This window comes from Miniopterus schreibersii, assembly GCF_964146895.1.
Source record: "Miniopterus schreibersii genome assembly, chromosome: 15".
Classification (NCBI taxonomy): domain Eukaryota; kingdom Metazoa; phylum Chordata; class Mammalia; order Chiroptera; family Miniopteridae; genus Miniopterus; species Miniopterus schreibersii.
In genome coordinates, this window is record NC_138115.1 from 43,203,939 (window position 1) to 43,231,611 (window position 27,673).

The 27,673-nt window shown below is 36.5% G+C and overlaps 1 protein-coding gene across 16 annotated transcripts in view; it reads right to left on the minus strand.

Moving 5' to 3' along the window:
* CLASP2 (cytoplasmic linker associated protein 2) overlaps positions 1-27,673 on the minus strand; it is a 119,722-nt gene that overhangs the window by 39,811 nt on the left and 52,238 nt on the right. For 6 of the 16 annotated variants that reach the window (XM_081160738.1, XM_081160740.1, XM_081160735.1 and 3 more), the window contains 12 exons: positions 26,263-26,398; positions 24,224-24,294; positions 22,255-22,314; positions 21,128-21,205; positions 20,333-20,500; positions 18,188-18,243; positions 17,090-17,263; positions 12,725-12,748; positions 10,974-10,991; positions 8,779-8,880; positions 3,222-3,392; positions 2,701-2,808 (listed from right to left, as the gene is read on the minus strand). In XM_081160738.1, coding sequence (XP_081016864.1) covers positions 2,701-2,808; positions 3,222-3,392; positions 8,779-8,880; positions 10,974-10,991; positions 12,725-12,748; positions 17,090-17,263; positions 18,188-18,243; positions 20,333-20,500; positions 21,128-21,205; positions 22,255-22,314; positions 24,224-24,294; positions 26,263-26,398 — 1,166 coding nt within the window. Of the gene's footprint in view, positions 1-2,700; positions 2,809-3,221; positions 3,393-8,601; positions 8,629-8,778; positions 8,881-10,973; positions 10,992-12,724; positions 12,749-17,089; positions 17,264-18,187; positions 18,244-20,332; positions 20,501-21,127; positions 21,206-22,254; positions 22,315-24,223; positions 24,295-26,262; positions 26,399-27,673 lie in introns of all 16 variants that reach the window. The other 10 variants (XM_081160737.1, XM_081160744.1, XM_081160742.1 and 7 more) reach the window with 3 other exon arrangements.

Sequence of the window (27,673 nt, forward strand, 5' to 3'; positions counted from 1 at the left end):
GAAGATAACAGGTTAAGAGGCACCACTCATATGCTTGTCATAATTTAAGCCTTTCTTGGCATCCTATTTCCAGAAATAAATGGAAACTAAGGGTGCAAGTTCCAGAGAAGTTCGGCTTTGCTCAGCTCTGATTTACTTCTGATGTTTTAGGGCCCTCACATTGGCCTTGTGCTACCACTGAATAAATGGCAGCCTATGGAATTCACCTGCTATATGGCAATATTCAAGTCGGAAGCAACAAAAGGATTCACCACATAAAGAAAGCAAGGACAGCCTGGCCAGGCGTGGCTCAGCGGTTGAGCGTCGACCTAGGATCCAGGCGATCGGGGTTTGATTTCTGGTCAGGGCACATGCCCGGGTTGTGGGCTCGATCCCCAGTCAGGGGCGTGTAGGAGGCAGCCGATCAATGACTCTCTCATCATTGATGTTTCTAACTCCCTCTCTCCCTCTCCTTTCCTCTCTCTGAGGTCAATGGAGATATATTAAAAAAAAAGAAAGAAAGAAAGCAAGGACAGTAGAATACAGGAAAATATAGCAAGAAAATGGGAACAGGGAGGATAGCCTGACCTCTGGCAATACTCCTCTTAATACCTGGGTAACAAACAGGGCCTATCTGCTACCTTTACCACACAGTAGACATATGTAAATAAAAGGGCTATAAAAATAAATTCTTTTAAATCTACAGTATATAATTAACAGACTTAATTATTCTTAACCCAAATAGGATGTTTCATTAGAATCAGGAAAACTGCTTCCTTTCATAAAATTTAAGTGACTTAAATTGTCAAATGGAGGCTTTGAGGTGAATCTAGAAAATTAATGGCTACACAATATAGCTCTTAAAAATAGACATATTAACTATGTTTATTTTTTAATTAATTAATTGTTGGTTATAAATTTTCTCTAATCTCTGACTATTACACAGATTTAAAAGGTACGGACACACGTTTTGGTTTCTTCTTGATATCTCACGTTTTCTAATAATTCTGCAGTATTAGCATTATACAAATGCAGGTGTTAGAACATTATAAAAATCTCAGCTCCTATCTGCTACAGTATAACAAAACTATTCCTAGGTAACAACAGCTTCAGGGGAAGAGGTGGAGGAGCAGGAGCAGCAGCAGTGATGATAACCGCTGTGTGCGAAGCACTGCTCTGAGGGTTTTTTCATACCTTCTCTCATTTATAGCATCTTCAAAACAATCCTAAGAAGTACATGCTATTACTATCCTAGTTTTACAGATGAAGAAACCCAGGTATAGAAAAGTTACAGAGCTGGGGTAAGAACCTAGGCCATCTGACCCTAGAACAGTCTCTTAACCACACACCCACTCTACTTTCTTCAGTTTTTTAAGGTGGTACACTGATTTTATACAAATGTGTAATTTATTTATTTATTTCTTAATGTACGTGTGTACACATGTGCATACACACAGACACTCCACAGACTAAGACTATTGTACATGAGTTCAAAATATCTCTGGCAAAGTACAAAAAAGGAAACTCTCTGGTACCTGGGACACATCGCTTAATAAAAAAGATTGAGGACATCTCTGCCTGTGTCCCTAGCTCAATGGGGTTTTCTAAGTCAGTAAAGGACAGTCTAGTGATATAATTGAGTCAAATGACCCAGAGAACAGAAATTAAGTCTCTAGAAATTCTATACTAACATGTCTATTGAAAGAAATAATAATTCCAATAGACAGTAAGATCTGTGCTCTACTTGGAGCAACTCTTAAGTATTATAGTTACCTAAATTTTATAAAATTAAAAGAAAAATCAGAAATGGCTACATGTATGTGCATATAAAAAAAGTACTAGTTAAAATGTTAAAGGACCACGCAGAAATTCTAAACATTTCTAGTATAAAAAATTCTGCCTCTCCAATTATAACTGAGGTTAATATAGTAGTTTAATCAAGGTTACAATACAATCTCTATAATCAGGGAGCAGGTTTTACAGCAGTGACATAACAAGAGCTTTATAATATACGGGAAACTAAAATACCACAAAAATGTTAATTCTTTCCATTTTTGTAAGTAGCTCATATAGTATTCTGCAGCATTATTTCTGGTAACCTAAGTTAAATGTCTAAGTTGAAACGCTAGTATTTCTGCTGAAAAGGATGAAAGCATTTACTTTATCAAACAGTTCATATTTTACTCAAGAGTAAATATCTAAATGTTATATTTAAATTTTATGGGTTTGTATTTTGTTTTTAAATATATCTTTATTGATTTTAGAGAGAGGAAAGGAGAGGGAGAGAGAGATAGAAACATCAGTGATGAGAGTCATTGATCGGCTGCAGCCCGAAACCCGGGCATGTGCCCTGACCGGGAATTGAACCCCGATCGCCTGGATCCTAGGTCGAAGCTCAACCGCTGAGCCACGCCTGGCCAGGCTTATGGGTTTATTTGTTGAGAAAACTACTGAATTCAATATTCTGTAGTTTAAATCTGCGTTTATAAGATTATAAAGACAATTTGTTTACACAATGTCTAACTTGCTCATTTAAGGTAAATAAATGTCAAAGGAATGCCCCAAATACAAAATTTCCTTCTCTTTCTTCAAAATGGCAGAAAAGAGAGATAGGTAAAGACACTCTCGATGCAGAAAGCTGAACCCAGGGTACGCTGCGGTTGTCAGACGTTGATAACACAAGTGGAAAACGATGCACCTCACACCTGCCCAAATACTTACCGAGGGGCTGAAAGGAGCGAACAGGACTTGTATCCCGGCTGCTCTCCCGACTGGCTTCTCGGCTGCACCCTTGGCTCACACTTGGTCGAGGAATACGACTGCTTCGGGCTGGTACAAAGCATTTGCAGCATTGGAAAGGGGAGAAAAACAGAAGACAGAACATGTATTTTTGATATTCTGATTTTACTTTTCTTTCTTAAAAAATGATCAATAACTTAAGTTTTTCTAAGGTTGGGAAGAAATTACCCAGAAATGAAGCATTACCAGGATTATAGTTAAATTTCTTGAATACAGTCCTCCAGTTTGTGTCAGATTAGAAGGGTAAATAATAGTTTACTAGTTATATGAATTATACTTTTAAGGTAAGCTATCTAATTCAATGTATAACCTATATTTCAATTTGCCTTGAATTTTAAGTTGTTTCCTCTAACTTTTAAGTGCATAACCAATGTCTTCAATGCTACCAAAGCCTGAAACACAAAAGAAATAAAAGGTCCCGAGTCCCAAGTAGAAAATCTTACCCACTGAGAGCCTAGATGGACTAGCCTCTCTGCTACAGCCCTGGCTCCGTGGTATCTTGCTTCTCTTCTGTGCTGAGGCTGAATTGACCAGGACTCTTTGAACACCAGAGCTCACAGTAGAAAGGGCTGTTGTGGTCAGAACTCTTCCTGGAGACCCAGACCGGCTGCCAGCTGAACACCAAACACACATACAAATGTTAAGATGTGAATTCTAAGAGAACTTGCTGACAGGCTAAAAATTCAAGAAATACATCTGAGAAAACTGTGCTAGTTACAGCAAGTTCTAAGTTCAAAGGAAGGGGAATGAAAGAGATTTATACATAATCATCACCTAGGGGTGAGGAGGGACATATATTACAAATACTAAAACTGAATGGCAAATCATGTGAAATATGTTTTCAATTTGGGGGGTGGTGGTGGTAAAAGATACTATCTATGCTTAATAAGGACAACACTATTACGGTTTTCAGAACGCAAATAGTATAAAAGATTTCCAAAGAAATAACTTTCTGACAATACATTTCATATGGCTAAAGCCATATACTTAAGAGGAAAAAAGTGAATAATTCTATTACTATTATATTTGTTGAAAATATAATGAAAATTTGCTTCATGTTAAATTTGCCTGCTGAGAATGCCTCTGAATGGGTATAACAAAGTTATTTTAAAAATTTTTACAAAATTAAATTTTAAATGTTTACGAAACTGGCCAGCTGAGAAAGAAACTTGCTTTTTGCTCTCTGCCTTCAAATAGCAAAAGGATCTTGCATGGCCACAGTGCGGGATGTAGATGTAGAAGCACTGAGGGTAGAATAGAACTAAAAGGCAAATGTTGAAGAAGTCAGACCCTTTCCAAACTCCTGACACTCAGCCTTGAAAGGAAGAGGAATTGTGGTTGGGAGATAGAGGAGGTGGGCAAACCCTCAGAGATCGGGCAGGGTAAAAAACGAAATATGGTTTAAAATTAGAATTGCATGGGTTAACTTTTCAGGGAGTGTGCTCGTCAGAACATTTTCTGCCTGCATTGAATGGGAAAATGGACTAAATAACTGCAAGATATAATCCAACTGTAGAGTCTGAATGGTAGGTAGTAGTATAGAAAAGTTAAACCTGCACACAAATGAATCTTCATGAAAGCAACATTTCCCCCTTGTTGGCACTACGTCTCCTAACCAACAGGGCTGTCACTGCTCACCTGTGCAATCTCACCCAATCACACTCCATGTTCACAGAGCAAAGATTAAAGACTCAAATGCCAATTGAGACGCGCAGGGAATGTCAATGAGAGCTCAGTGCTGAGTGTAAGGCAGGGAGTGGTGACTTTTTAGTTCTGGCCAGCTCTGTCTTGAGGTAATACTGGCGAGGTTTGGGAATTTTTTAAAAAAATTAAAGCTTTAAAATTACCCAATTTTTATCATGTTGTGTAGACCAAATAATACATGAATGAATGTGATCCACGGGCTGCTGATCCGTGACTCCTGCTATAGTTTTCTTAGTATGGTCTTATAAATATAATTTAAACACAGACTTAATTCCTAAACTTTACTAGCACACAAAAAGAAACTTCCGCTGGTTATAGCAGTACTGTAAAACAAAGCAGTGTTTCTAACGAAATTAACAACTATTTGAGTAGAAGAAATTCTAAACTATTATAGGGAAATTATTCAAGTCTACTTTAAAATGATGGCTCATACAAATTGTTTCATGATCTTTCAGGTGGAGAATCTTTATATCAGGTTTAAGTTATAACCTTTACAGATACTCACAAGGCGCCTATTTCTCCATGCAGTGTCTAAACTAAACATACACACCAAAACATCCAAACACCCAACATGCCACAAACTCACAATGCAAGATAAGCTGATGGAATCTTTTATGGGAACACTTACAACAATATAAAAAGTGTAAAAAATGAACAGAACATGTACAACATGGTACTCAGTTAAAACTGATATAAGTTTAGGGGGTGGAGACATTGGTAGGAGACTAGAGAATTCCTTGAGTGTGGGTCTATTCAGCAGACAGGAAACACGCAGTACAGAAGGAGTAACCACTCCACGTATTCTAGATTTACTAAATTTATCAAAATAACACACGCTCACTACCAACAGTGTGGTAATTGCAGTGCCATTTGGATTTATACTTAGAAGAAAATATCAAGGCTCTTTCCCCAGCAAGAACTACCAAGGCTAATTATTTCTCCTATGAAAATCAGGGGGTTGATAAAAAAGGGCATGATGTACCTAGGAAATAGGATGTTACTGGAAAATACTCTCATCTGTAAAACTTAAAAATGGATGCCCAAGTACTCCTGTGCTGCCTAAAGTTTTCAAACTACCGTTTTATATTTTATGAGATATTCTCAAGGTTTTACTAAAACTCCTTTGCTTCTGAATGTTTATACCTGTGGGATCAACTTGGATAATTTTAAAAATCCAGGTTTTTGGTTATAAAAGACAGGCCAAGGAAAACTCATAATTGGCAATTTAGTTACAAAATGACGAGCTATTGTATGTTACAAATTTCTGCTGAATAGAACCCATTCTTGATAATGAAAGTAGGTGATCAAACAATCGATGCACACACAGAGTCTATAAATTCTTACCACCAATGGTATTAGCAGATTGTGATCCTGAACAAGTGTAAAGGCAGAATTAGGGTAAGGGTTATAATCCACGAAGAGGGGAGGAGCAGATTTTAAATGGATGGCAGATGGAAACAAGAAAGCTTTAGTCAGTTCTTAGAAAATAAAAAACCCTAAAGCAAAAATAAAATAAAATAAAATAAAATAAAAAATCCCCAAACCATAGATGTCTGTAACGAAAGCAGTGCATTCAGCAGCTTTTACAGCTGATGAGCTGAAATAAGACACTCGTGTCAAAGCAGACAGAATGAATTTGCAAGAATAATGTGAATTCTTCAGCTTTTCTTCTGACAGCCTAACACCTAAATAATTAAATGTTTAAGTTTTTAGTATTTAAACATTTAATTTTAAACTATAGGTGAAGAAGAACTACATCTTATAGCTGAAGAAAAATTACATGAAAAAGCTACACATTTTATCTTTCTCAAGACGCACAGAACACAACGAATGGCAGAGGGTGGAGTGGGGAGACAAAGTTTCTGACAGGCTGTACAATCATTTGTGCACAACCAGTCATTACCAACAACAGCAACAAAAGACACAATCCTTACATAGATATAAGTCTGGATGTCTTGCACTTGGTCTGCTTTTATTTGTTTTGGGTAACCATCAGAACACACCTGCTTTGATCCAAGAATTTTTTTCTAAATGGTGACATAAAAATATGGAAAGACCATGCAAACCCTAATGAGTTTCTCTACAACAAAGTAAAGATAGATATCACAGCAATAATTCTGTAAATATAAAGAAACTTGCATCAAATTCTATTGGGGCCACAGTATCTTTTTGCAAAAGAATTTGGAATGGAATATATAGTCATTCAAATAAATAAGCAAGCAAGCAAAAACCTCTCCAACATGATTTAAAACTTAAGTATAGTGAAACATCTTCTAGTCTTAAAATACTTGGGTCTAAAAACCTCCCATTACAGTCTCATTCTTTAGGAAAGGTTCTGAAGTACTGTGGGTTGGATTTCGAAGTAAAAAAAAAAAAAAAATCAATGTAAAAAAAATTATACTATCTTTTACTGACGTGACCAGTAGTTAAAATATACCTAAAAGAGATGTCCTTAAATAATGTATTAAAAAAACCATACACAAAGCACTTTGATCTCTGCCATGAGTTCAGTCTTTATACTTTAAATTTTCTAACTTCACCATTACTTATTTCTTTGTTTCCTGAAGGCCAAAGAGTAACATGGTATAGAAGCAGACAACAGGAGTATAAAATTAAGTTGACATTAGGTTATAAATAGCACAGAGGACAATTTTATCAGCTAAAATATATAGTGCTTACTCTGGGCCTAGGCACTGTCTTAAGTGTATTAAATATACTACACATCATTTAATCCTCACAACAATCCTATGAGTGTCCTCTTTATTTTACAGATGAGTATATATAAGTACAACTTTAAAAAATATGGAAGGGCCATGATTCAATCTGGGCAGTATGGCTCTACAGTCTGTGATTTAAATCAATACTTCTCAAATTTTTGTAGTACAAATCTTTTGGTGATCTTGTTATAGACATGAGATTGTGCATTCCTAACAAGTTCCCAGATGATGCTGATGCTGGTCAGGGCAGATACTTGGAGTAGCAAGGCTCTAAATTACTATGCCACACTGCTAAAGATTAAGTTACTAAAAAAAAAAAAATATTCTAAAAATATACAGGATCAGGGAAGAATGTGATATTATCTATTCCTAACATGGTTGAGAAGAGCCTTTACCCAGAAGGCATTTGCCATTTTTTCTATTTGTAAAATTTGTAATTTTACTGAGCATTTCTACTTATTTTTAGGACTCTTGTTGAGTGCTACCACTGTTACTCTTCCTGGATTTTTTGGCCTTGGAAAGAGGAGAAGGATCTGCTGGGTATGACTCGTATATTCACCACCCTGGTCTCCTCCAAGCCCAGCTGTCTCTTCTTTGATTCCAAGATGCAGGAATCAAGTTAAGAAAGAGACAAATAGGGCTTCTATATCCTGATAAATCACTTAAGCAACAGTGGAAGATAGTTAAATCTACTTCTTTCCAAAATAGGCAGTATGCATAATAACCCCAGAAAGACTTCCCTAGAAAAAATTTTTAGAGATAAGTGCTAATGAAAATCTTTTGATAAAGAAGGAATGGGAACAAATTCCTTTAAATTACTATGTCCTAAGTGTATGTGTTACTATTCTGGGAAATGTAGAAATGGATCATTCATTCATTTTACCTGGGCCTCAAAATTGTGCTTTTTAACAATCGGGCTTACGGAGAAACTCAGCTTCCAATAAAATAGCAAAAATATAAATCTTAAATTTAAGAAGAAATATAACAGAACTGGACATTTTGTTTCCTCACTATGAATCAGTATATAGCTGCCAAAAATGCTAACTGTAATCTAATAGATTTTGGGGAGAATATGAAGATGCCATGTATCTGTCCTTGGATAGCATTAGCTAGAAGCAACCACATTAGATGTTAATACGTGGCAATTATTTTGCCTCTAAAAAGCACAATTTTCCACATTTGCAAGTTTCTGAGTAAACTGTCAAAACCTTAATGCTAAGAGATTTGTGCTATTTAAAATATCTCCATGCAAAAGTTTATACAGCAGATGAAGTTTTTCTTTCTAAGTGGCAGATATTAATGAAGCGGCCCTAATAACACACCAAAGACAAGACAACACCCACTCAAAAAAATTCCAAAACATGCACAACAACTGACCCAAAACATTGAAAAAAAAAAATACCTTCATTTTTGTCAGGTGATGATGAACCTAAAGTATAGAACAAGAACTCAGTATGCGGCTTGTCTTTTTGAAATTAGCTTTGTCTTTATCCACTGGTCAATCTCCTAATATAGTAATATATAAGCAACACACTTATCCTAACATATCACAAACACAGAACTGATAGGTAATACGTACGCTGTGATTGAGACACCATTTTTGTTCGACTTCTTCCTCTAGAATCTGCCTTGGCATTTCCTATGCCAGCAAGTGGCGTTGAAAGCTTTGCTCTCACCCGACCTAAGGAATAAAAATTTTTATATAAATAATGGCATTTTTGTACAATAGTATTTAGTAAAGAGGGAAAAAAATCTCACTAAAATTTTCTAATTGGGTGTGTTTTTCAAGTATTGTTAAATTCTGTTAATAATATAGTCCTCACTTACAGGTTATACTTCTAAAATTTTGAAAATACATACTACTTTTTATGTGTTGCTCCATAAGCTAACTTTCCATCAAGTGTAAGAGTAAAGTCAAACTAAAAGATTTCCATTCTTTGTTTGATTAGTCCAGTAGAGTTATAATTAAGAAAATTATCATTGGTATTCATTTCTTAATTGGTAGTTCCAACTCTAAAATTTCAGTATCCATGAAATTTATTCTCAAATCCAGAGTATTGTTTTAAGTATAAGCCTAATCTTAGGAGCAACAACCCAAACAATCCATTTGACTGAAAATGTACTTCTAAGGGGACTTGCAAGAATATTTTACCAGGTAAAATATTTAATCATTTTATCCTGTGCTAAACATCAGATTACTACAGATATATATGGATGTGTTTACCATTGTCTTCCCTCAACCAACCAATTTCATTTATAAAATGATTTGAGAGGTAACTATCACACAAAAGTTAGCAATTTTCTCAACACATTTCCTTCTCTACCTCTCAGGTGCACTCTCTTCTCCTCTACCAGACTCATTCCCTCCACAAAACCAAGTCACAAACATCTATTTCTAGAGCTCTTAAACCAAAAGAGATAATGCTTATTAAAGTACTTAATAAACTGTCATTAGTAAAAAATATATATATATCCCTAGCAGGTACTTGGTGTTCTTAAGATACAGTTTCAACCGCTATCACATCAGAACCAATACCAAACAATCATAAAGAAGGGCTCAGAATCCTTTTTATTAAAAGGTATAATTTGTAGGGCAATTGCAATATATTGCCTATTCTGATGTGGTTATTATCAGTCAGGAAAAATATCCTGCATAGTAAGGAGAAACAACAAAATTAAGAAAATTTTTAAAAATTAAGAAACTACAAAATTAAGATGAAAGTAAGAACTGGAAATAAAACCAAAGCAAAACCAGAAATGCAGTTGGTAAGAGTCCTGCACTCTATCAACTTCTTCAAGGCTCCATAAAAAAGCCCACAGTTTAGGCCTTTCACCCTTTTAAGAGTAGGATACAATGTTCTCCTGACTAAGAAATAAAACAGAAAGATAAAATTATTATTTTAGAAATGCAGCATTTATCCAATATAACAAAAAAATTAGGGTATTTTGATGATACTCTTCTAAATTACGACACAGTGCCAGAAACCATTTTTATAAAGAATTCCAATTTAAAACCTAAAATATGAGCAGCTTTCCAATATGTCAGAGTAAATATGAGAAAAAGAACAAGTTAACCCTATTTGGTTTTGTATCACATCCATGTCAGACTTAGGGGAAAGAAAATGTGCATCCAATCAGAGATTTAACAAGACAGCCTTCAGGTAGGATAAATATAAAAATTAAATGTTTCCCCTCTCTACAATCTAAAAGCGATAAATTTTTAAGTAAACTGGCTTAGTAAAATAAAATATTATATCTAGCACGTTTTTTGTACTCTCAAATTCAAATCACATATATAATTCCCCAGTAACTAATTCAAAAACAAAGATACATTTAAAAGCTGACTAAATACATTTAAAAGCTGATGGTATTTAAACTCCAATAAAGCAATGGCACATGCTTCCCCAAAACATAAATGAGTTGGCATACATTAAAAAAACATAAACACAAAAGCAAAAGAAAAGTATTAATGTCACTATGGAAATAAAATGAAACTGTGTGCTAACTTTACACTAGATATTATTAAACATGTTAAGCAATTGTTTTTCCAGCATGAGATGATCCAAGATACAAAGCAAAACTCCAGAATGAAAAAAATAAAAATCCACATACATAACTAACATAACCAAGCATAAAATGCAGAAGCTACCACAGTGGCAAATAATACAGATTTGCAAAGAAATTAGCCTATTTTAGTTTTTAATATTGAATTCCCACTAATGAAAATATTAATGTAGAGGTATTTGTGTTACTAGCAAAATGTATAATTCTTACCATCTTCAGATGCTGTTCCTAAATAAGAGAAATAAAACAATAACATTTCAACAAATTCTGCCAATGCTAGTTGTTAAGACCTACTTTGTGACTCCCACCCAAAACTAAAATGAAAGGGTAAAACAAAACCTCCTAGTCTAATGGCCTTCAATTAAGGTTCATTTTGAGAAAGAACAAAGTTTGAGGTAACCTAATGACTCAGAGCACAAAAAAGGTTAAAACCAGACAACTGGAAATGGCAAAATTCCATAATGTAAACTTCTTTCTGCTGTATCTCATACCCAAAATTTGAAGTGGTGAAGAAAATCAGAAAAACTAATCACTCAAGAAAGATGCAACTGTTATCACTTCTCTTTGAAAGGAAGATTTTTATAGATCTTTCCAGAGTAAGAATACTTTCTGTGCCTTTTCAAAGTTAGTCCATAAGAGAACTGGAAAAGCTAATTGACAAACATGAGAATCAAATTCACATAGGCCTCAATTAATCCAATATTGTCACCGCAGCATTATAAAGACCTATCAATCTACCAGCTATTGACTCAACATTCATGTGCACTCCCTAAAATGTCAATGAAAATGAACAAAAGTGACCAAATATAAATATCACAGCTCACTTCTACTAAAGGGCAATAACAGATGTCTCTGTGTGTGTATATAGATATTTTTTGAAATATAGGGTTGAGCATCAGTAAGAGTAACACATCACATAACAAAAGTGTTTTTTCAACTAGGCTGATGTTTCTGACCCAAACAAGAAAATATTTTGATCTGAAAAGTCAGAATGATTTGTTTTGAAAGGATCCATATCTCAGTGACAGAAATCATATCAAAGGGTTTGGTGAGCTTTCACTTCATTCAATACATTTTTTAAAATTTATGAAATACATTAAACATCAGAGAAGGGCAGAGACTAACGTAAGTAACATTCATGTACCCAACCCACGATTAAATGTTCCATTTCATCAGAATGGGAGGTGTATCAATTTCAGAGTTTAAGCAAAAACGGACAGAAAAAATACAGTTTTCCGTTTTTCCTAGATCTCATACTGTGACTTACAGATTCAGTATCTTTAAAGCTCTTTTATAAAGCTCAGATTCCTAGATAACATGAAGGTACCTAATGAAGTGAAGGGAAAGTGTGGACAATACTCTGTCTAGTAACAGACAAAAAATACCACACAGATAAACAATACCACACTGAACCAAGTAGCTACAGATAAGCTGTAATCATTTGAATAATGAAATGAAAAGGGCAAAGTTTAAAGTAAGTTAAGTTTTGATTAAATGTTAGTTTAAAAGTCACTCTTAAAAAGATAGCATCTATAACTTGCATTTTATATTCATAAATAACCAAATGAATCTGAAAAACACGTAATTTGTCTCTCTCTGTATCAGAGTTAGTAAACTAAAGAACTGAATCAAATAACTTATGAGATTCTTTTCTATTCTTCTAAATCTGGCATTTCAGAGAAAGACTTAAGAAATCAAGATTATTACTAAGAGCTCAGGTAAAAACATTTAAGATAACTGATTTAACTTAGAACAAACAGTAACTTGGCATTTGAGTAGTTGAGAAGCCCCCAAAATGGATGTGCCTAACCTAAAATAAAATGAGAGCATTATGTAGCCATTTTTACATTAAGACTAAGGCTAAATAAGCAGTCTATTTTCAGAAATTAGGAAAATGAAGATATTAAATAGACTCCGAGAGCCATAAAAAATCTTTAGTAATAGAATTAGGAATTTCTTACCATCCATCTTGTCAGAAGTATCCTCTTTGATGAAAAGGCAAGTAAAGAACAGAGGAAAACTTAGTATATTAGAAAAAAATGATTATATAAACCCAGAAAACATTTTTAAGAAGACAATTCATAGCATAGACATACACATGAAGCTTGTTTTCAACTAAAACATGAAGATGAGGTTCCTGTGATAAAGACAATAACAACAACAAACCCCGAGAGTGAGTCTGATTTTCACTAAACTCGAGAGAAGCTGGCGAAGCCCATGTCCTAACCTTGGAGCCTTACCATCACCAGGCAAACCCCCGCTTTGGCCTGCTGAGGTTCTCCTAATCAGTCACGCCTTGCCTTGCTGCTGCTTTTCCTCTGTAGCCTACAGGATACCCCCAAATTCTACTCTTTAGCTCGCTCATCACTGTCCTGTCTAGTGCCTTGCTTCCCCATCCCACCCTTTCTTAGAACTCTCAGTCCCTGTAAAACCTTAAGTCTGGATAAATATACTCAGTTTTTCTACTCCACTACCTGAGGTGCCCAATAAATTACAAAACCATGAAATCATGCAGACTGGCACTACCAAAACCAGGGATAATTATCAGGCTTTGCCTGTAGTGCTTGTGCAGGAAAGTGTTAACGTACCAGGTTTGAGCTGATCTGGCCTTTGGTAACTTTGTTTTGGGTGCTCCCTATATCAATGATAAAGTTATTTTGTATGGGAGGTGAGAGTGGAGGGAGGGATACTGAGGTCTTAGGTGAGCTTCCCTGGGCAGAAACACTGTGCCTATGTTCCTGCCTTTCATTGCTGGAGGAAGGAGCATGTTCTGGGCAGCTCCTCATCCTCACCTCTGGGAGGGAGAACTGTGCCTAGACTCCTCCAGACTATCTGATGAGTCCTTTCCCCTTGCTGATCCTGCTGTGTCCTTTCACTAAAATAAACCTCAGCCATGAATATAACTGCCTCTGAGTCCTCTGAATCCTTCTATCAAGTGCCCAAATATGTGGGTGGTTGTAGGAAGTTCAGAAGAATGCCCCACCACTTGTGCCCCCTTAATGCGTATTACAAACTCAAGTCACTTCTTGGACACTATGCTTTTTATTAGCACATGATCCTGACTCTGACTCCTCAGGCAGGAAGTCACAATGACCTCTCCAATGACACTTTTCTTAATGCCCAGCCCCCAAATATCTCTGAATATACCTCCTTCATATATCTGAATATACTGCCTTCATATCCTTCCTCTCTACCTCAGTGAAACTGGTGACCCTTCCACACCCAAGGTGAACTCCCCAGCTATGCTCTATACTCCCTTTCCTCATGCCTTCCATGAAATGTTGGTCATAAATTATCTCCTCTCATCCTTGCATTTTTAACTTTGTCTCTCTACTGACTCTACCACCTTAGTATACAAACATATTTAACTCCTCTGATCTTAAAAAATAAGTTCATTAACCTTTAACTACAAAAAATTCCTACAATGCTCTTTCAGCTCTTTGCTTGACCATTAAGCACAGCAAACATGTATAGATTCTTCTTCCAACTTCTTCACAATTAACTGAAATCTCACTCCTGTCCACATGACACCAGCAAAACCATTTCTTTCCCACTTAAGCAATTCCACAAACCCAGTTGTTGAGAATATCCATAAATATGCATACATATACCAAGGTTTCCTTAACACAAATTCCTGTCTCCCATGGCACCAAGTTCCTCTTCAGGGTAAAGTTTTAAGGGTAAACTTCAAAACACTCATAATATTCCTCTTCCCAAAGGATTTGGTACTTCAGTGGAAGAAAAAACCCAGTGGCAACTGCTTTAAGGAATGTACTGAGTTAAATATTGAAAGATTACAGTAAGAATAATTCTCTAATGACTTCGAAATCTAATCTCTAGCATAGAGCTCTCTTGTAAATTTGTACCATTATATCTCAGTGCCACTAATGTATATATGTATGTGCATAGGTGTGTGTGTGTATATATGTGCGTATATCTCACTATACCACCATGCCTCCTGAACACCTCCAGTGTAATGTCTCACAAGGACTTAAAACTCAAATGCATAAAACTCAACAAGACTGAGAGGCTCTTTTGAGTACAGAAGCACATATCTCTGGTTCTTGGGTGCCTAGCAGGGGGCCTGGCAAAAACTAAGTGCTCGTCGAAGTGTTTCCTGAAAAGCAATGGATAATTCCTTCTTTTTTTTAATCCTCACTTGAGGATATTTTTTCCATTGCTTTTCAGAGAGAGTGGGAGAAACGGAGAAACACTGTCTTGAGACACATCAATTTGTTGCCTCCTGCTTGCACCACGACCCGGGATGAGAATGAGCCTGCAACCAAGGTACATGCTCTTGGCTGGAATCAAACCCAGGACCCTCCAGTCCATGGGTTGGCGCTCTCACCACTGAGCCATACCGGCCAGGGCTGGGTAATTCCTTCTTATCCATAAATGTTCACCATAACAAGCATGGCTCAAGGTAGAAAAAAAGAAGAAGTGCACACCAGTCCCTGGTATATAGGAAAGCTGGAGGGGGGGGATGAAGAAGGGAGAGGGATGAAAGAAGGAGGGAAGGGAAGAACAGAGAGAGAGAGAGAGAGAGAGAGAGAATTAGGAACCCCATGATCTAAGTCCTGGACAGAGCACAGGAAACTAGCGCACTGTCCCTGAGAACCGGGTCAGAGAAAGAGGAGTCCGACAGAGGGACACCTTTCCCTTCTGCAATGGAGCAAACATGCAGCTCAAACCTTAAAGAACCAAAGGAATCAAATTAAGTCAGTCTCACGACATTATCATAGGCTTTGTTATGGAAAAACAGGGCTGCAAATTAGTTTCCAGTTCACATCAGACCACTTCAAGTACGGTGTCTTTGTGGAATTAAAAATAATAAGATATTAAGTGTATTTTATTTTTAAGACTCAGGAAGAATAAGTTTTATTTTTATTTGTTTTCCAGTTTCTCCCCACTTAAAAGATTAAGGTACAATTCATGTATCATAAAACTCACAATTTTACAGTATACAATTCAGAGTCTTTAATATATTCACAAGATTGTACAACCCTCATTACTACCGAATTCCAGAACATTTTCATCACTCCAAACAGAAAGCATGTGCCCATTAGGAGTCACTCCCTAGTCCCTTCACTCCCAGGCCCTGGCAACAACTAATTTACTTTCTGTTTCTGTGGAATCTGCAACTGTGAGTACTGGGATGACGCTCCAACCAACTGAGCTACCCAGCCAGGGTGGTAGGCACCAATCTTAACCTTGTTGTTGTATCTGTAGGTCTTTCAATTTGCATTTGTTTGATTACAACTGAGGTTCAACATTTGTTATGGTGTTTTGGGGGGCAATTTCGATATAAGCTTTTCTTGACATATGTAGGATATTTTTCTATAAAAATAAGCTTATATGTTTCTCATAGACATTTTAACTTTTTTTGTAGTATGTGGCAAACACTGTTTCCCTTTTAGTTTCAGCCACTTGACTTTATGTTTTCACACTTAGGATTTAAATCTGAGGGACTCTTCCCTCAGGGGCTTTTGGCCTTATGTCTGGCAATTCCTTCTCCCACCTGAGATGAGACAAATAACCAACTACTAAGTTTTTATGAAGTTGCTTTATGTTTTTGTTCAACATTATTATCATCTGGAATAAATTTTTATATGATGTAAAACATGGCCCTAACTAAATTTTGTAGCCAATTGTAAGCCATGTGTCTAAACACCATTTACCGAATAATTTCTCTTTTCCTTACAGAATGCAGTAGTGTCAACTTCATCATGTATACTACATTCATACTAGTCTCTCCACTTCCTCCTGTGCTCCAATGAACTGTCTGCCTAGTGTTGCACCAGTACTATCAAGAGAAAGAAAAATGAAGCACAAAACAGAGATAAGCAATGTGGATAACCAACCTCAAACTGTAAAGTTGATGGGCATAAGAAGCAAACTCTGAGTAGCACCAGGAAACATAAGCCTAAGCTTTATGATTTAGTTTTGCAGTTTTCTCATACCCTCAAAAGGGTTTAATTTCTTGGTAAGGGAACAAAAGTGGAAGAAAGAGAAAAGAGAAGCTGGATACAAAGCCAGTGCCCCTCCTAAACTTCCTTAGAAACCAGTGGCAGTAGTGCAGAGCTATGAAAAATCTATAGGCAAATCATGGAATCAAGAACTGCTCTTTGATCAAGATGATTAGGAAGACAAGAGGGAAAAGTGGAAACGTGGCAGCTTACATGTCTCAGAACCATGGCCCAAGTAGAGAACCATATTAAGACACAAGGCAAGAATAAAACAGAAATAATTATGATATCGCCACCATTCTGACTTCACTGAGACCAGGGAGAAAACACTGTATAATGTCCCGCGATTAGCTGTCTTACCTAGTGATGCATAGGAACCTGGATTCAGGGCACCTGCGCCTAAGCGCCCACTTCGCATGGCCTGCCCAGCAGCATGATGTGCCTTGGCACCAGCAGCAGCATTCACATCAATGTCACTTCGAGAACGCTGCAGGCTTCCTGGGAGGGAACCGGCTTTGCTGCTGCCTGCTGCCACTATGGGAAACAGAGCAAAGGTAACTACATTATTTCAATCACTGCAAACAGTATAAAACTTATATAAACTTGAAACCACAACACCTTTTCCTCTCCCAGAAGATGGGAAAATAACTTATTTTGTAAAATTCATAGGACTGTTTCATAGATAAAGAGATTTTACTTCTGGCTGCTCCATGCAGGTGAAGCACTATACAAGGTAAACAGGTGGTGGCAGTGTTGGTTTTCCACTATTAGAAAAATGCGAGGTGGACTAATCCTGGAGTGGGGTTACTCAGAAAATAATGCAGGTTCTGCCACGCTTAGGCAATGCAAATAGGTAATTAAATTTCTCGTCTTTAGTTTTTCAGTTTTAAAAATGAAAAGTTTTACAAACAGTGAGCTGTGACACATTAATAGGCTGTGAAATCAACTGAGTGGGTCAGGACAAGCATTTTAAAGAAATGAAACAATAGAAAACAGAGTATATCCATCACAACTAAAGGGTAAGTAGTGCTTCGTGAAACTTCAGATTATTCTATATATGTACACATGTATGTAATACACACATAGTATATGGACTATTGTACGTCTATAAGTGTATATACTACATTGTATATATTATATGTAGTATATGTACATTGTATACAAATAGAGGTACAGTGCATATTTGTGATATTAGGTTACTATATAAAATGATTTTCTCACTGTAGGTAAGATCAAAAGTTTAAATGTTTATAACAGTTTAAAAGGTACACTTTAAAAACTTTCAAAGCACATCAAAATAGTTTTTAAAAGCTAAGCCGTTTAACACAATAGTTTTAAAACTGTTAATGTGACCCACAGTGAGAAAGTCATTTTACACAGTAACTTTTACCTTAAAATAGCTTTTACTTTATTTATTAAATAAAATATGTATGACTCTTACTTAAAAAGGCTATTTACCTCTTCCAGCCACAGTTGACGGGTTTGCTGTAGACCATTTGGAAGAAAAGGGGCGACTGCAAGGTAAAAAGAAAGACTTTAGGTAAAAAGATGTAATTTATCACTCCTCTGATAACAATTAGTGAAATACCACTGAGTTTTCTAAAGAGTTGAGAAGTATACTTCTAATTTTAATTTTCCTTTTACAAATCATGAGACAACAGTTGTTACATATCAATGGCATCTCAATTAGCTGTGAAGCAAAAATAAAATCAGTAAAAATGAATAAAGACTGTAAGCTCTACAGATAAAGGGACCAGTTTGCTGTTGTTCACTCTGGTCCTTGGCACACACTACAATGCTCACCACAGAGGACTCAATAACTCCTCAACACTTGTATCCCCCGGTATTTCACTTAGAGGGAGAGAGGTGGTGTTATTACTAGCACAGAGGGAATTCAGAGTAGCTAAAATCTTTCTTACCTAGGTCATAACGGTTGTGGCCACTGGCCAATCCTGCAGTTACCATGCAGGTATCATACTACTACAGCAGTGCCACTGCGTGACTGTGTGGGGCCAAGAACAACGGCTAAGCACTACTACTGAGGAGAACATGTACAATTAGAAAGCAAAACAGCTCCAACCATCAAAGAACCTACCATCTCTCTTAGTAACTCTTTCGATTATCTTTATGCTATGGTATTATACAGCCCATAGATAAAGAATATAAGTGTGTAAGGAAGACCTGAAATGTATATAAATTTTAAAGGTGGGGTAAGAGAAAAGCAAAAACACCAGGTTAAAGCCAGGCTACTGAAAAATATTCTTTGAGTTATCAAATAGTAAATTTGGTAGCCGGTTATTAAACATAGTATTATATTATTTATATAGCTGTTCCCTAAAATTGTTACCTTATTAGACTGAGGCAGGCAACTTCAAGATTCACAAGATTTAAAGTTGTTTATGTTTAAAGATGTTACCCTAAAGTAACATAAAGTATCTTGTTTAGATCGTTGCTACTCAAAGTATGATCCATGGACAAAAAGTACTGACTGACATCACCTAGAAGCAAGTAAAAAATGCAAAACCTCAGACCCCACCCAGATCTACTAAATCAGATACTGCATTTTCACAAGATCTTCAGGTGATGCAGATACACTTTAAAGTTTGAGCATAGTATATAAAAGCAAAGGGAAGAAAGCAACACTGCTTATCAGAGGGGAAGGATTTATCACAAATTTAAACAGAGTTTAGACTGGTAAATATTCCTACAATAATTATTTTTTTAAAATCAGATCCTATATTTATTCTGAAAATGTGTATTTTACTCAACTTTAGTATAGTACTCACAAGACCCTGTGAGGGCTTCCTTGAATTTTGTACTCTAGTGCCTCAATGACTTCACTCTGGTCCTACTCCTGCATCAGAAAGCTGCCAAGGAAACCAGCAATTTTTGTGGGGTCAAGGTCCAAAGAGACAGAAATTAGAGAGATAAGCTCACATTCTGTGAGCTGTTCTTCCCTGGGGAAATCTGCAGGTATCTGTGGCCACTGCTAGAGAGTGCAGAAGGCATCTGAGACTTGAGCAATCTCAAAGGGCTAGAGAGCCAGAAAATAGGGCTACAGATGCCAAGGCAGTATGGATTGCAGCAGCTAACACAATTATGAGAATGGACTTAAAGAGAAGTGAGTCAGATACTAATTTTGCCTGTTAGGGAACTGCTGAAATCTGAAGCTGTGAAGAGATGAGGAAGGAAAGCAGTGTAGTTTTTACCAGTCACACAGTGTTGCCTAACAGTTCTGAAGATGACTTTTGAATTTCCATGACAATGCCCTAGAAACGAGCTACTAATTGTATAAACTATTTTGTGGGTATTAAAAAAAAAAAAAAGTATATAAATCAGTGCTTCCCAATCTTTTTCACAGACATGAACATATAGAAACAAAATCTGAATCACTAAACTCTTTACCCGAAGAGAAGATGTTATACTAGCATGTCATCCAACCCTTGAGACAACAGTCCAAAGAAAATGAGTACTACTTCAAATTATCATTCTTTCAGGCTTTAAGGGAAAGCAAAGCAGATCTTTAAGTATCCACCCAACTTAAGGGACTCTGGGGAGTTGGGTAGAGGAAGAAATCAGTAATTATCATGTATATGACCTTACTTGAGGCTTTCTTGTGAGCTAGATGAAGACCTGTCAGACTGTGGAAGAGATGCTACACTGCCAGAACTCTTTAAGTAAGTTTGAAGACTCTTCTGATAAGACGGCTCAAGGGAATTATACAATGTTTCAGCTTCACCAGGAAAGTGGTTTCTAAGACCCATATATGTCCTGTAAAACAAATGAATAAGTAAGGGGGGTAAAAAAGCATAAAGTAATAGTTTTACATTATTAGACATTAACAGTAAAATGTGTATATTCAAGAATGCAGATGAGCACGTAGGTTTTTAATACATCCACTTGTCTCAAGTGAATGCTTTCTAAACTTAACAAGTTTTGGTGGAAAAATGGCAGGCTTTTGAGAAAAACTAATTTCGGTTCAAAATCTGGCCGTAATCCTTAGTTTGTGGGGCTTGGGTAAACCCCAAATCTCCAAACCTCAGCTGCCAAGCTAATACTACCTTTGCGATTTAAATATTAGAAAGGAATGAATACCAACTGTCCCACACAGTACCAGGTGCATAACACGTGATCAATAAATGACAGTTATTTTTATTCACAATGAAAGTGAGTATGTTATGATGGACTAGAAATACGATTATACACATGGCAATGCCAAGTAAACCGTAAGAATCTAGTACAGATTTAATGGAGGAAAACCAATCTCAATTTTATTAAAGAGCTAATCAAAAGTAGAATAACTGGGACCCTTCTAATATTTTCATTCTTCCAACAGAATTCCTTTCAATGGAAAGAACAAAGTATGTTTAAACCGTCATGAAAACACATTTGACTTACTTTCTTGCTTCCACTCTGGCCTCAGCATCAGCATCATGAATTCCCTTTTTAATAGTTTCAACCAAGACGGCTGCATGTCTATAAAATAAAACATTTTTAGATTCATGTATAAAGCTATGTATTTCACTACAAATACTACTTAATGCCTTGTGTTACATACACATCAATCACGAAGAGGGAGGTAAAAAGATTAATTAGTGCGCAATAATAAATCTAAGACTGCAAGATTTTCTAATAATCACCTCATACATTTCATTCATATATAGTTTCCTTCTGAGAAGTTAAACAATATAAACCTGAAAATAATTATTTTTACATGAAATCCAAATAATGTACTCAGATTTTAATGAATAAAAAATAATCTTCTATGTGGTTTGTCACTAACCCACTAATGTAGAAAATGATTTGCTAATTGTATGATCAGTTATAATCTGACCAAAAGTGAATAGTAGCTGCCACACACGAACTTAAAGAAAACTTGAAATCATATCATGCCTACATTGAACAACAAATTCTATTTTTTTAAAAATGGGCTGTGGACAAATTTTCCATTAAAATGGAAAATCAGCATAATTTTCAACTTAAATGTAGGTATACCCCAAATTGTAAACTTGAAACCAACAAATACAGCCATGCAAGCAGCCAGTGACCCTCCCCCCCCCCCCCCAGCTGCCTGCATTTCCTCTTGTTCATCTCGGAATTACAATAAACACCGCCCAGTACACCACCTGATCAATGACACCTGACAGCTGGTGTGGAGAAACTTTTTATCTCTTTCCTTGGAAAGGCAGTACCTTCCTTCTATCTTAAATCATTAATTACTTGATTAACTGCACCTCGGTAAACCTATCTCACATGACTAGAGATACATTTTTAATTTTTCCCCAATTTAAACTGGAGTATTTTATACGGCTCATTCTATTTAAGAAAACCTCACTCACTCCACAAAGAAGAAAATCAAACTAGTCATAGCTGCAACAAATAAAAGGAGCATCGCACCACAGCTTTAAAGGAAAATCAGTACAAATAACTTTTAAAGCAAAATGAGAAACATCTCTAATACCACCAACTTCTAAAGAACTGGTAACAATGGGGAGGGGAGGGGGAGAGGGAGAGTCCATGCATACCTTTCCAATGAATGCGTCTGCCACTCTTGTAACAATAAATCTAAAAATTCAAATGAACGCCTGAAAAATAGAAGTTAATTATAACTAAATGTTATAACATTATATCAATTTATAACTAAATACTAACACTTTCTTCTATAATACTGCACTTTGCCCCCTGAATTAAAGTACAATCAGTCCTCCATAACTGTGGATTTCATACCTGCAGATTCAACCAACTGGGGATAGAAAATATTGGGGGAGAAATCCCAGAAAATTCCAAAAAGAAAAACTTGAATTTGCCATACACCAACCACTATGCTGAATCCACATGAATGAAGTGATGTGTAGGCACACCCTGCTGTAGCGTATATGCAAATATAGGTTATATGCAAATACTACTCCACTTTATATAAGATACTTGAGCATCTGCAGATTTTGGCATCCATGGGGGTCCTGGAACCAATCCCCAGAGATTTCTAAAGACGACTGTGTAAGACATGTTTTTGGATATCTTTAATGTCAAATACTTAACTTATTTTAAAGTTCCAACTATTTCTATGCTAAGTAGTTCAAAGAGACTGTAAGAGTTCTCCATAAGTTTAACTTAAAAAGCTTGTCAAATATAAAATTAACAAATTTCACTGAATTTTAAAATACTTATTAAATACCTACTATGCACCAGAAATTGAAGATATACAATGGTGACCAAGAAAGAGGTAACGAATTTTCTATTTCTGAAATGTTTCCTTAAAATATATATGTATATGAGTTGCTTCCCATTTCAAAGCAACTCTATGATGTACTCCCTCACTCCCTCTTCTCTGTTACATCCCTATTTCTCAATTACCATTTTCCTCAATGTAAGACAGATATTGGTAAACCTCTTCTGTAGAGAATCAGAAGAGTAAACATTTTAGGCTTTAGGAACCACATACCATCTCTCTCATGTTCTTCTTCGTTCCTCCTTTCAACCACCCTTCAAAAATGTTAGAAATAGCCCTGGCCTATGTGGCTCAGTTGGTTGGGCATTGCCCTGTGCACTGAAAGGTTGCTGGTCTGATCCCCCCTGAGGACACATGCCCAGGGTTATGGGCTCGATCTCCAGTAGGGAGAGTACAGCAGGCAGCTAGCGGATCAATGTTTTGCTCTCACATCGATGTTATTCTCTCCCTCTCCCTTCCTCTCTCTCTAAAAATCAATTAAAAAATCTTTTAAAAAAATATTAGCAAGTCTTAGCTTGTGGGTTGTAAAAAACCATTTGGCCAGCAAGCTCTTATCTACCAACCCCCAACACAGGAGAGAGGTAAGGGAACAACTGTCGTCAAAACTCCAAAGCACTTAAAGTTAATAATGCTGTCCTATTCAGCTTCTTCCTAACATTCAAAGTATTTAAATAGATATATTTATCAAATTTAAAAGATAAGGAATTCTTAACAATTTTCTTAAACATCAAATGCACAGATATTGTTTCTGCTATCTTTATTATTGATGGTGATATTAAAATTTGTAGAAATTATAAGACTGACTGACCTGATATGTCTGTTTACTCTGTTCCAAACACTGTGTTCAATTCTACTAATGTGCATCTCATTTAACCCTCCGAATCCTATGGGACTGATATCATTAGCCCTATGAACCTAGGTACACACTTAGGTTTAGAGTGACTAAGTAACTGCCCAAGGCAGGACAGTCAATTAGTGGCAGTTCTAGGACTCTAGTAGAGGCCTGACTCTAGACTCCGTGCTCTCTGAAAATGCAGCAGCCAGTGGCCCAAATAAACCAAAGCTTAATATGATGAAACTGAGAAATGTGGTGGTCATAATTGTTTCATTCATTTTCCTTTATATGACATAAGATAAAAAATTGTATTAAGGTTTCTAGAAGGCAAGAAATAACAACTAGACTAAGAATTAGTTTACACCAGACTAAGAATTAAATAAAATGCAATATTAAAACCATACTAAAAAAGTTTTTTTTCAAAACTTACCTTCTCACAGGAACTGATTTTGATGTGCAATTGCTTGTTATTAAAGGTATAAGTCTGGGTACATGAGTATGCTGAAAAAGATATTTTAGAAAAGGTTGAAAAACACTGAGCACTTCACATAACCCCTTCTTCTATTTGTCTTACATTCACGTATTCAGTTATACTAGTACAGGACAAAAAGATCATAAAATCTGATTTTGAAAGAAATTAAGACCAGTCAAAAAGTTTTCCCAAATTAAAGTACTAGTGATGATGACACAGTTTCAGAAGGACAGGTGTGGTTGTAATATTACAAAATAAAGGCAAGCTGATTGTAATAACTGCAAAGAACTGTTAGGACAGTGCAATTTTGGGGGTAAGAAACACTAAGAGAAACTGGGTGTGTACTTGTCATATTTTCTGAAGTACCATGGCTCCTGCCAGTAGAAGATGATAGCTGCTATGTAATCAAAGCAGGTAACCAGTATGAATCTACACACCTAACTAATGGGAATGCACTCTGAAATGGTGATTTTAACTGAACTTTCATTCTGGCTGAACCATAGCTCTCTAGAATTCAGGTAAAGTTCAATAGGTAAAATCTTCTAACTTCTATTAGTAACTCTTATGCTCTTCTTTAGTGAAGCAAACGCTAAAAAGTTCAATACAGACTTAATAAGACAGTAACCGAAGTACACATTTTTGATGTTTTAAATCTCTATATTTTTCTTCTGGGCTAAAAGTACAGGTTGGGTTGCCTATGAAGCAGGCTCTGAGATGGAGTTTAGCATGCAGGATACTAAGAGGTGTGCCTGGGATCAACACCTGTGGAAGGTATGAAAAGGAAGCAGGAGTGGGCTGTGATCTACCCCAAGGATATCTTGTCTAAGGCCATCAGGGAGGCTATGGAGTTAAAATGGCCCTGAAGAGTAGTCTTGAATTGGTCCAAGACAGCCAAACCTTTACACTTCCACATCAATTGGTTACTGGATGAGGGCCATACTGGGAAGGGGCAAGACCCTGGAAAGGCCCTGCAGCTGAGGCGGTCCTTGAAGAGGCTCCCATAGGAAGGCTCTCTGCCAAGAGTGCTTCCAGTACAAGCCTTCGCTGAAGGAAAACATGTGTGGCACATCAGTGTCAACCAAATACTAAATCAGAACCATTTAGACTTTAATTTATTAATATGTGTTGACAACTTTAAAAAAAAAAAGCTTCTCTAGAATTAAAAACAGAATGAGGAATCAAATAGAGCAATCTAAGGAAGTAGTCCCCTAGGAAACACACAAAATATACAAAACAGGACATAACATAAACAAACAAGAACCCCACCTGATTTGTATTTTCAGCAAGATGGTAGAACAGTACATCAATAGCATGACAAGCTCATGAAAAACGAGCAATTTGAAAACAGCGTATGAAGTGTAAAGCCTAACAGCACAATGGGTGTTGTGAAGTGAGCAGAATTTAAAGGGGTGGAGGTGGGGCAGATTTTCTCTCTTTATCTATGTTCTTCTGGTTATCTTCAAGATACGGATGGTGAGAAATGCTAAGAATTTTCCTGTCCTCTTTTACCACTGCCCATAACATTTTTACTGTTTTACATTTGCAACCTGTTACTACCTGTAACATGGTTACATGCACACACATACATACATGTACACACGGGTATATATTTTGTGCAAGTATGCTTATTTTGTAATCCTCTGCATTATGTCAATGTCCTAGAATAGCTATAATTGCCATGTACTGCTTTTATTATCAGAAAAATAATTCGAAAGTAATTTTCCCTTAGAGTTAAAAACAGTATCAATAATTTATTTAAGTACATTAAAAAAGGGGGACGGGCCCAGGTGGGCGTGGCTCAGCGGTTGAGCAACGACCTAGGATCCAGGTGATCGGGGTTCGATTCCTGGTCAGGGCACATGCCTGGGTTGAGGGCTGCAGCCGATCAATGACTCTCTTCATCATTGATGTTTCTATCTCTCTCCCTCTCCCTGAAATCAATAAAAATATTTTTCTTTTTAAAAAGGGGGGGCGGGGGAGAGAAGAAAAGAACCTACCCGAATGATGAACCTGATTGCTGCACATCCAGAAGTTGCCATGACTTTTGCACTATTGGGGACGAGATTAAAAAGTGTAGGTACAATGGCTTCAGCGCCATGATCAAACTTGTTTCCCAAAACTGTTGATAGATGGCTACAAAGCAAGACAAAAATGTTTGTTTGTTTTTAAAAAAATAGTTTAAATATAGGAAGGACCACATAACTTTAAAATATCGTTTTACTTGACTTAAAATTATTTTAATCAGTTTTTATGGCAGAAAAGCAGAAGATAGGAAGTGCAAATATTACACATTTCCTTCTTTTTCCCACCTTTTACCTATTGAGTCCAAAGTTGAAATTTGCCATTGGTGCTTGGAGAGGCTATCTGATGTCGAAATTTAACCATTAACGTTACAGGTAAAAAAGTCAGCTGACCTTTCTCTACCTTTACCTGTCGGATATTTCCATTCTAATGAGCCAATATGAATCTTAAATGCAACATCTTTTATATATTTTAAACAAGGGCAAAACCTTACCCAAATCAATACTCCTCAAGATACTCTCTATTTCTATTAATGGTACCCCCACTGTATTAGTCACAAATACTCCCTGATATCCTTGGAGTAGGATGTCAGAATTTTTGATTGAAAATATTAAGTCTATCATATACTAGTTAGCTGGATGATCCTAGGGACATCTATCTTCTTTTTCCTTATTTGTAATTAAACAACAAATTCAACTTTTAGTTGTATGATTTTAGTTAAAAATTTTAGGAAGAATGCTGCAATCACAGTTCTGACAATGCTTGTAGTATTGGTTAATTTCTCTATATTTATATCTCACTTAAAATACATGGTTGCAATACAGTTAGTTTCAAAAATTCAGGTTCTTGATTCAAAGAACTCTGGGAATTGTTGCTTACTTTATAACTTCCAGCTTACTTTACAGCTTCTTACTGGTATGCAGGGAGTTGCACCTTTCACATGCACAGATTAGTATTCAGCTTAGACTCATGGGATCCCCTATGCAGATTTCTACAGCCCTTTTTCTGTGTATCTCTCTTCTCTCCAGTACCCTGCACTGTAAATTTCAGCTACTGTCCTGGCCAGGTGGGTCAGTTGGTTGGAGCGTTGTTCTGTATAGCAAAAGGTTGTGGGTTCGATCCCCAGTGGGGGCGCATAAAGGCAAAGCGATCAATGTTTCTCTCTCACCTCAGTGTCTCTCTCTCTCTCTCTCTCCCCCCCTTCCTATCCTTCTAAAATCAATAGAAACATATCCTCAGGTGAGGATTTAAAAAAATTAGCTACTTCACCCTTCAGAAACTCCAATCTCTGTTTCTTTTCAACTCAGCGAAACTGCCTTGGTCTGCTCGGGTCCTCCCTCCCCTCCCCATGTTCCAAAGTGCTTCAAAGTCAAAACTGATCATACT